The sequence below is a fragment of the Thamnophis elegans genome, chromosome 13 (assembly GCF_009769535.1).
Source record: "Thamnophis elegans isolate rThaEle1 chromosome 13, rThaEle1.pri, whole genome shotgun sequence".
Classification (NCBI taxonomy): Eukaryota; Metazoa; Chordata; class Lepidosauria; order Squamata; family Colubridae; genus Thamnophis; species Thamnophis elegans.
The window spans coordinates 32,549,034-32,559,548 of record NC_045553.1 but is presented as its reverse complement, the minus strand read 5'-3'; the positions used below and the strand labels follow the sequence as shown (position 1 = coordinate 32,559,548).

At 43.8% G+C, this 10,515-nt stretch overlaps 1 protein-coding gene across 1 annotated transcript; it reads left to right on the top strand.

The window, feature by feature from the left end:
* The first annotated feature begins 315 nt into the window (after positions 1-315).
* On the top strand, positions 316-10,009 carry PLPBP (pyridoxal phosphate binding protein). The gene is made up of 8 exons (XM_032229677.1): positions 316-444; positions 2,128-2,235; positions 2,862-2,897; positions 3,371-3,446; positions 4,659-4,793; positions 5,255-5,397; positions 5,495-5,593; positions 7,690-10,009. The coding sequence occupies exons 1-8, from the start codon at positions 349-351 to the stop codon at positions 7,825-7,827; spliced, it is 831 nt and encodes a 276-aa protein (XP_032085568.1). The 5' UTR covers positions 316-348; the 3' UTR covers positions 7,828-10,009.
* Positions 10,010-10,515: the final 506 nt, after the last annotated feature.

Genomic DNA, 10,515 nt, shown 5'->3' with positions numbered 1-10,515 from the left:
GCCCTCGGCCTTTTGGAGCTGCCCGTCTGCCCATCTATTCAGCACAAGCGTGGCGCACACGTCTCAAGCCTTGCCGGAACCTACTAGTGGCGCGCATGCGTGCTGCAGCTTCCCCATCTCCCCCATTCCTTCGCCACTTCGACCCACCCGACCTTTCCAAAATGGCCGAAGACGAGGGACGGTCAACTGCTTCAGCCCCGCCTCCTTCCGGCCTCTTCTCCCCAATGCCAATGGCCAGCCGAGAGCAGCCTCGAGCGGTGATTGGCTCTCGCGTGTGTGGCGGAAGGTGGCGCACTCGGCATCCCGAGGGGGGGGTTGTGCGCAGAGGAAGAGGAGGCCGGGCGAGGAATGTGGAGAGCCGGCATGGCTGCCGGGGAAGGCCTGCCGCAGATGCTCCGGGCGGTCCGGGAGCAAGTGCAGCAGGCGGCGGCCCGGAGGCCCCAGGTGATGTCCCGGGATTGGGGAGGAGGGCAGGACCCGCCTGGGCCCACGCTCCTCTGGGTCGGGATGGGCGTCGCTGAACCGGCCCTGCGCTCGGACTTCGCATTGGGTGCTTCTGGCTCTTCCGAGGCCGGAGCGGCGGGACTCCCCGCAGAGCGTCGACGGGCGCCTTCCAAGGCTTGGGGACTACAACTCCCCTAATCTTCAGAAGACGCCCTGGCTGGGAGGCGTAGTCCCCGCGCCTATGGAGCTCCTCGGGCGGCGAAAGGCGGAATCAACCGCGATGCTCTTAACCTTCCAATTGCTTCAAATCCAAATCCTGTGTGGGAGGAGATCCGCAAATCTGATCCAAAAGGCTTTTTGTTTTTGTAGCCGCAACTGCTTTCATCCCGGCCGGGGCGTGTGGGGAGAAGGACGGCATGCAAATATATTTATTTATCCGATTTATATCCCCCTCCTCTGACTTTTGCGGGGCGCCAGGGCAGCTTGGAATACAATAGATAAAATGCACAATCTATTTTTTTAAAAAGAACCCAATAACTAATATGTGTCATTCTTAGCTGCATGCTTACCGCAAAATATATAAAATGCACAACGTGAATTTTTTTAAAAAATATGTATTCATTATCATTACCTGCACGGCTTACAATAAAACAGAACGCGTAAAAGACACAATATGAAAATAAGTTGATTATAGGGATTATTATGAAATGATTAGCTGTGTGGAGAATGGCTAGGCTGATGTCAGATTTAAATCAGGTCATGGGAGAAACTTGCCTTCTGCTGCCTTTTCCCCCCATTCATTTCAATTTAAATATCAGCCTAGCTGTTCTATGCATCTGATGAAGTGAACAGCAGCTCTCAAAAGCTTTTTTTTGCCTTTTAGTTCAATTTGCTAGTAGGAAAAGGGGCTCCCGGGCTTCTCCTGAATTTTTAATCCCAAACCTAACTCCCCCAATAATTGGGGAGACTGGAAGCCCCTTTTCCTACTAACAAATTGAACTAAAAGGCAAAAGCTTTTGAGATCTGTTGTTTACTTCATCAGATGCATATTCCATTGTGTTTGGTCAGTATTGTTCCAAGTGAAAGGAGTGAGGCACCTAAAGATGCAAAATCCTTTTGTCTGTGAGACCGTCCATTCGATTTTAATGCATTCTTTCAGGTGCCATAAAGCTGTTGTTTTTACATGTTATTCATCACTGTGGTTAGATAAACCGAATATAGGAAATCCTTTAGAACTTGTTTTTATCCAGCAGGCTTGAGAAATCCTAGAGATAGGGGAGCCCGTAAGATTGGCTCTGGTCTGTTCACCCATGTATTAATTTTATTTGTATTATTTGTTACTAACTCTTGTTTAAACTAACAGGTGGCTTATTGTACGGCCAGAGGTGGGTAGCTATATAAAGCTAATAAATAAATAAATTTCCATATTCCTGGAATATGCAATCTGGTCCTCTCCATGTCTTTTGGATTGTGTCTGCTTCAATCCAGGGACAACATTGCCAATGAACAAAGCTCGTAGGAGTGATCCAAAATGTGAAAGTGAACCAGATTTCCCTCCTTTTGTTTGCTGTTACCTGATATGTTGAAGAGTCTTTAGTGATTGCTTTCCATATTCCACTTGTCAAGCTTATCAGAAAGCCTGTATAGATTTGCTCATCTTCTTTTTTGTCTTTGCAAATGCAGACCTTACCTGCCATACCACCTCGTTTAGTGGCTGTCAGTAAAACCAAACCGCCAGAAATGGTCATTGAGGCTTATAATCAAGGACAGCGCAGCTTTGGAGAAAACTACGTGAGTCCTTGGCTTAATCTAATGTTAAAAGACAGGAAGGAATGAGACATGAGCTTCCTGGTGCCCAGGCTAATTTATAAGATGGGATGAGATGAGATAAGATAACCTTTTTTGCCTTTTTTTTACTGTGAGCACACTGGCACACATTAAAAATGAAATTGCCTGCTCCCAAATACTTGGCGGAAAGAGGAAACTTGAGAATTCATATGGAATATATGTTCATATATGGAACAAAACTGTGACTAAATCTAGATGTTCTGCTTCAGATAACACGAAGCCTCCTCCCAGAAGGTAACAGGGAAAAGTTTATTTTGACTTTGGAACTTGTCAGTTAATGTGAAATCAGGCTAATCATTCCTGAAGCAAAGAAAATTAAAGAAAATTATTTAAGCAAATAGGATAGAGCACCACATTTCTGTTGGATGTATATGTACAAAGATAGTACTGTTTATTCAGGACAAATGAGCAGGTGGTGACACCTTGCATAATTTGGGCAGATGTGTCTTCTCTTGCCTGTAATTTACTTTTCCTAATACTCTTTTTTTGCATTGTCAATTATGACAGTCTGCATGAAATAAATGAAAGTAAACTTTGAAACCTTAATTGGATGTTTTTATTTTCCATAGGTCCAAGAATTATTAGAAAAGGCATCAGATTCCAAAGTAAGTAGGAGTACGTTATTTTTTTATATAAAAATTTCAAGTGGTCTGTATTCTGATCAATCTAGAACATACCATTGTTGGAATAAATTTGTTCTGCGGAAGATTCCTCCTATTGAAATTTTGAACTTAGTCTAGGTCTAAATAAAAGACATAGAACTTAACAAGGTGGTTCTTTGTCCTTGAGAGACCTAGTAATTTGAAACAATTTTCTTATCTGGATTGTTCTGGAATCTGGTTGGGGTTATTAACAATAGTAAGTAAAGTTAAACATGATCACACAGCTACAACAATACACATGCACACACACACACATATAAGATATTGGTTGATATTTGTGCCTTTGTTTGAAATTGCAACTGTTTTGTGACTTTTAATCCTGTGTATCTTTATATAGCAGTTTTGATAGATAAATATAAAATAATGCCATTAGGTTTCAAACCAGAATATCACATTCCTTGTTGTCTTGATCTTAGATTCTTTCTTCTTGTCCGGAGATTAAATGGCATTTTATTGGCCATCTGCAGAAGAGTAATGTCAACAAGCTAATCGGTAATTATATTTATTTTTAATACTGATTTAAGAGACAGTAGGGGAAAAACTTACTATAGAAGGTAAGGCCTGATGTGATATGTTCAATTTAAATGAATGTCTCACTTTGCTTTGGAATTTCAGATTATGAGGTTTGTATTTATTTTATTTTTTTACTAAATGTATGTACCACCCATTTCACTATCAAGGGACTATGAATTAGTTAGCTGAATGGTGGGATGAAATAAAGCATAGGAAATATTTGTGATCAGATTCTATTGAGCAACGAACAGTCCACTCTCTCTTCTCTGCAAAACTTCCTATCTTAGGAATCTATGCCTTATTGTATTTAATTATTTTGTAATTATTTTTGTAAATGGTGCTAACAAATGACTAATATGAAAGGTGTATCTAAGAGACTCATAGAATTGATGCAAGAAAACAGGTAGTGGGAAAATGCATAGAATCCTAAACAAACATACAGCCAATTCACTGAACTACATTAGTCTAATTCAATGTATTTTAAGTATCAGTAGAAACAAACCCTCTTCCACTTTCATAACTTATTAACCACTTACTATTGAATTTAGAAATAATAAGGTATGTTTCTCAGCAGGGCCTGCAAGGCTCGCTGTGGAATTTTGGAGGTTGAAGTTCACATGCCTTAAATTTGCTATGGTTGAGAAACATTAGTGCCGGGATGGCGAATCTATGGCACGCGTGCCACAAGTGGCATGCAGAGCCGTTTGTCAGGGCACGTGAGGTTCAGCCTTTTATAAAGCCATTTTTCGCCCTCCCCAGGCTCCAGAGGCTTTATGGGAGCCTGGGGAGAGCAAAAAGAGTCTCCCCACCCCCGGGAGGCCCTCCTGAGACTTCTGCAGCTTCCTGAAGCCTCCAGAGCGCAAAAAAACGGCCCTGTGGGCAAACCAGAAGTTCAAGAATGGATTTCCGGTTTGCTCGAAGGGCCGGTTTAAGCCTTCCGGAGGGCAGGGGAGGCTGTTTTCTCTCTCGAAAAAAGCATGCAAAAATGGGGGGGGGAGTGCCTCATGCGCGCATATGCACTGGGGGGGTGTCACGCGTTGCATTATGGGTGCGGCACAGCAGTGCACGACACCCCCCCCTGCACTGCGCTCCCCCCCCCCTTATGGCACGTGAGCCAAAAAAGGTTCTCCATTGCTGGTCTAGTGTATGTCACAAATGATATTTGCTAAGACCCTTTTTCATTTGTTTTAGTGGTGCCAAACCTATTTATGCTGGAAACAGTGGATTCCATTAAACTGGCAGATAAGGTGAACAGTATTTGGCAAAAAAAGAACTCTTCTGAAAAGCTAAAGATCATGGTGCAAGTAAACACCAGTGGAGAAACGAGTAAGTAGACCAGGTGTTCTTCTTCCACACATGAACATGACTGAGTCATGATAAAGTTTTGGCTGGTTCGTCTGCTTGACTACAAAGTCAAGAAGCTCATTTATGAGACCTTCCAATGTACACATTCAGTGGCTGAAGAGAAGTGACATCTATACTTTGCAGGTAGGATATATGTAAAAGGCATGGGCCTACAGGTGTGCATGCACAGAACCTTTCAAATCACTTGGAAAGCCTACACCTCAACAACTTTACTTATGGGCTTCCTTGTAAAGATACCGCACCAGTTGTGTTGAGCTGGTTAAGTGACCCCAAACTCATTCTCCGTGAGTATGGAGAAATAATATGTCAGTGGTGATTTCATTAGTCTCTCTTGCCATAATTGTGAATGCATCTTGCTGGGGGTGTCTTCCTGCAAAGAACTCCATCCACAGCAAGTGCATTGATAATGTTCTCTTTTATAGGTAAGCACGGGCTTCCGCCAGGGGAACTAATCACAACAGCAGAACACATCCTTCAGAAGTGTCCCAATCTGGAATTTGTTGGTTTGATGACCATTGGAAGCTTTGGGCATGATCTCAGTAAGGGTCCCAATCCCGACTTCCAGGTGGGTGAACTTTTGAGAGATAATACTGGTAGGCAAATCTTGGCTTTCAAGGAAATGATTGAGCTATGTTCTTTTCCCACCCCTCCCCCCTCTCCAGTTGTTAATATCTCTGCGTCAAGAACTGTGTGAAAATCTCAATATCCCAATTGAAAAGGTTGAGCTGAGCATGGGGATGTCTACAGATTTTCAACATGCAGTAAGTTTGTTTGTCCTTTCGCCAAAGATTATCAGAAGCCTTTTGATATTGTCCTCTTTCCCATTGAAGAAAGCTACGGAAGGGTCTAGATAATCTTTCCTAACCTAATACCCTACTAAGAGCCAAGGTGGCGCAGTGGTTAGGGTGCAGTACTGCAGGCCACTTCAGCTGACTGTGATCTGCAGTTCAGCGGTTCAAATCTCACCGGCTCAAGGTCGACTCAGCCTTCCATCCTTCCGAGGTGGGTGAAATGAGGACCACAGGCTGTGGGGGCAAGTTGCTGACTCAATTTGCTAAAAAAATTTGTAACCGCTTAGAAAGGGCTGAAAGTCCTATGAAGCGGTATATAAGTCTAATAAATAAATAAATAAATAAATAAATAATCTGTAAATTAATGGACTTATTTCCAGCTGAGTGGAATGGTCCATCTATTCCATTATTATCTAAGGAACAGTTAAATAGTGCACCAGTTGATCTAGAAAGTAGGCAAGTTCTTTCTCTTTGGATTTGTTCAGCGAAAAGCTAAGCATCATCCGGTAGAACCTTTCATTCAGAACTCTTACCATCTGATCTTGGATGTTTTTTTGGGGGGTGGGATGCAAAGCATGTAATTTACCACAGAACATAAATTATGGTGGATTTCACTATGGCTTGTCCATCAGGATAGACTACAGGGACCTATAGTTCAATGACAGCACAGCTCCATATTCAGAAGACTAATAGGCATATCCTATTAGAAGGACTAGGTAGAAGTCCTTAAGTTCTGAGATTATAATGGATAACTGCTAGACCAGGGTTCCTCAAACTACAGCCCACTGGCCACATACAGCCCGCCAAAGCCATTAATCCGGCCCGCGCAAGACCACGAAGCTTTCCCCACCCACCCGCCGGCTCCCCACCCTTTGGCGGAGCACAGGACCTAACTTTGAGAGCACAGCGGGCTGGAACTGGAAGATAAGGCCAACATTTTTGGCCTGCAGAGTGCTTCTGGAGGCGGGGGAGGTGAAAGACGGGGTGCATGGACACCCTAGGAGATCAAAAATGGGCCCCTTGTCCCCTGCCTCCAGTACCACTCTGCAGGCCAAAAACAAGGTGCACAGAGGCCTCCTCTGGTTCACAAGCCCCATTTTTGACCTCCCCCATCTCCAGAAGATAGACAGAGAGAGACAGAGAGACAGAGAGAGGGAGGGAGGGAAAAAGAGACAAGACACAAAGAATGAGAGGACAAGAGACAAACAGAGAGAGAGAGAGAGAGAGAGAGACGGAGAAAGAGAGAGTCTTGTTGATTCTAAGCTCCTTGGGGTTGCAAAACTAAGTTTCCTGAAGTGGACCACTAGACTCCTAAGCAACTGGGGGGGGGGGGGGACGATCTAGTAAAAAGAAAAGGCAACCAAAAGAGCAACATGCAAACAAAAGCAAATAAAACACCCCCAGGAGCAAAACAAAGTTTATTTTGTCTGCATTGTATAATGCAGTGTTTCTCAACGTTGGCAACTTGAAGATGTCCGGACTTCAACTCCCAGAATTCCCCAGCCAGCAAATGCTGGCTGGGGAATTCTGGGAGTTGAAGTCCGGACATCTTCAAGTTGCCAACGTTGAGAAACACTGGTATAATGGACTGCTAATTGGCCACGCCCACCCAGTCACATGCCGACCTAGCCACACCCACCCACCCAGTCCGGGCCTCCCAACAGTCTGAGGGACTGTGAATTGTCCCCCTGTTTAAAAAGTTTGAGGACCCCTGTGCTAGACAGTACTGGCCAGATGCACCAGATGTACTCCTATAAATCAGCTTGTATGGGGATTCGGACTTTTGATTCATTCATTTTGATTGGAATAGATGTTTTCTACTATTGCCATTTGATCAGTGGGGCCTGCGAGGCAGGTTGTCTCAGCTCCATTCCACCAATTGTCTAAAACCAGTGTTTCTCCACCCTAGCCAAGGATAGGTATGCTTCAGAACCCAGAATTCTGAGTTGCCAAGATTGGAGATCTCCATTCTTGCTCCAGATTCCTAACTAAAGGCGAAGGAGGTTCCTTCAGTTCATGTCACACTCCTAACAGTGGTTCTTTCTCTCACCTTTAACTCTGCACAGATTGAAGTGGGATCTACCAACGTCAGAATTGGAAGCACCATCTTCGGAGAGCGCAGCTACCCCAACAAATCTGTTAGCGACAAAACCCAGAAGGAGGTCAAAGACAGATTGGAGAATTTGACTCTGAAGGAGAACTAATAGCAGAGGCTCAAGGGATTCCCTCTGTTGGAGGGAATCTCCTTGGATTCCCAGGCACTTGACTCTTCTTTTTGCGGATGGCAGAGTAGCACTAGCAGGTAATTGGCAGGTGTGACAGGGACTTCAGCACCTGTACCTTTATTCTTCTACATCCATTGAGGTTGCATTTATAGGGGGGGGGGGGGGGAACAGCGGCCCCTGTGATTGACTTCAGTACTTTAACTGCCGTGACTTTAAATAGCTACACTGGATAACCATTTGACTTAAACTGGACTTGTTCTGGGCAGGACACCATTTCCAGGAGTGGCCATGATGAATTTCTAATCAGAGGCATGTTTCTGGTTTGCTTCCCCTTGAAGCAAGGTTGCCTTAGGGAAAGGTTATTCTCCACCCTCCCGCTCTCAAAAGCTTTTATGGCTCAACTTCTGTGCTTCATTCGAACCGACACATCTTTGCTATCTTTAATCTTTTCTGTGGCATTTCAGAAAATATGCTCAAATTGGGTGGTTTGCTAAGTAGCCCACGGGGGGAAGGATAGATAGGGATCCCAGTGAACATCAAACCTACCCCTGGATCTGAGATTTGGAAGAGTTTGCTTCTGAAATTGTTCTCTTGACTTATTACCACTGCCGACTAGCTTTGCTGTACCATTTGCTCTGTAATCTATAGCCTTGGGGTTTCTTTCCTTTATCTGAACCAAGTCAAGTTTGGAATGATTCTGATAGAGGAAGCAGGATGGCTCTGCTTGTGAAAGCCAAGAAACCTGCCGGCTGTGCCCCCAGTGTGCAGGGTGATTTCTTAACCGTGCTGTGCCTGATCCCTATAGGAGAAATGGGGCTGATCTACCTCACGTGGCAAATGGGGGGGTGGCTCCCCCTCGTTATCATCATTCCATAGGAAAGGCAGTGCAGCTTTCAGCGTCTGCCTAACCGAAGGCCAAGCAAGATCTTGCAGCCAGCCATGATTTGCTCACCTGTGCGTGCGCACGCACACGAGATGAGACTGGTGGCATTGCAAGATTGGAAATGGCACATATGCAAATAATGGTTTTCCAGGGCAAACTTCGGAATTTCTGCATTTTAATGCAAAGCTCTGTCTTTCCAGGTTTGATGTCTGGGGTGTTAGTAAATGATGTTGGGCTGTATCTCTCACTGTGTATATATTTTCCCCCATCTTTAAAAAGTACACCTTGACTAAAATCTTATTGAAACAGAATGCATTGCTAAAGATCCATCGGAATAGTCATCCTTCCTTCTGCAAACCCCAGTTGGTGAAAATGTTTACCGTGGAATCTGTTTTGTAACTCACATATTGACAATCTACTTGAAAGCCTGGCCTCATGCTTTAAGTGATCTTGGCAGAAATATGTATTATTATTTTTTTAATTGTCCTCTCCTTTTTCCTTTGTAGCAAAAGGCTTCTAGCTTTGTGCATCTCTGGAATAATTTAATGGTGTATCTTTGAGTCCATTGCGATTATAAAACACATGCTTGGCTCATAGAAAGCTCCAGATTTAACCCCAGCACCCCCCAAATAAAAGGGTAGCAGATTATGGGTCTGAATTCTACTTGGCGTTTTCAACACCCAGTAGCAATCATAGAATGCATTATCAGGTGAGATTCCTTATCCAGGTAAAAAGCCAGTTTCCTTTATTTTTAATTTTGGGAGTCACTTGATTGTTCACATCTTTGACTCCCATCTATATCTACTAAAGCTATCATGTCTGATTTGATTGTTTGTAAACTTCAAAGGGTCAAAACGTTGCATTCATAGGGCAACAGATTTTGAATTGACGTACCTCAAACAGGCTACCTTATGGAATGCATCCAAAATCTAGGACCTTACAAATAAAGTCAATGGGGAAGCCAGCAAGAAGTCGGATATCACTCCCACTCCTCCTATTATTTTGCCTGCTGATGGTCATGCTATTTCTGTGTTTTAAGTAAGGAAATATTTCTGAAATGGTGACCCATCAGGGTTGTCTGGTTTTAATATATAACTGCAAGGTACAGAACATCCTGCTAGCTAGTCTTTTACAGCACAGGTGCAACGCTAAACGCAGTCCAAACTGACCTATCCCAGTCCCTGAGCTCCACAGTCCTTTGTCTTAAGAATAACACTAGTTGTGAATCAAGATACTATGCTGCTTACTAAGCTATTAAAGATATATATTTTTCCTTTTTCTGTCCTGTGGTGGTGTGGATGTTTGAGTAGAGAACCATATGCATCTTGTTGGGTTTTTATTGCCACATCCAGGACTTTCATTTTGGTGTCTGGTGAGAAGAGTGTATTTGTTCAGAAAGTCTATTACTAGACTAAGGGAGGAGTGTCTGTCGCTTATAGGGACAGCACCAAGCTAGATTGGCGTGGAGAAGGTGGGCAAGCAGATGGCACTTTAGAAGAATGCCAAGAAGAAGTCAGTGATGGATCTTCAGGTGCCTTGGTGCTTCTTAAGACAAGTGCAAAACATGGATTGCAAGCATCCTTGAAGACCGAGTGCGTTCAGAGAAGCGTTGTGAGAATTGTGTTGGAGAACACCCAAACCAGCATACAGAGACACTTCAGTTTAAGTAGGCTTTTACTTTCGTGGAAATTGAGGTATCAGAATCCATCAAACAGTCCAAGTCATACACGGATAAGACAGTCAGTCATCGATGTCTTTCAGTTAAGGGATAATCCAAATAACAT

Bases quoted from the DNA above. Each gene is read 5' to 3' on its own strand.
- PLPBP (XM_032229677.1), top strand. From the start codon at position 349: ATGTGGAGAGCCGGCATGGCTGCCGGGGAAGGCCTGCCGCAGATGCTC. The intron at 2,236-2,861 runs GTGAGTCCTTGG...TATTTTCCATAG, and splicing joins GCAGCTTTGGAGAAAACTAC to GTCCAAGAATTATTAGAAAA. The intron at 2,898-3,370 runs GTAAGTAGGAGT...TCTTGATCTTAG, and splicing joins AAAAGGCATCAGATTCCAAA to ATTCTTTCTTCTTGTCCGGA.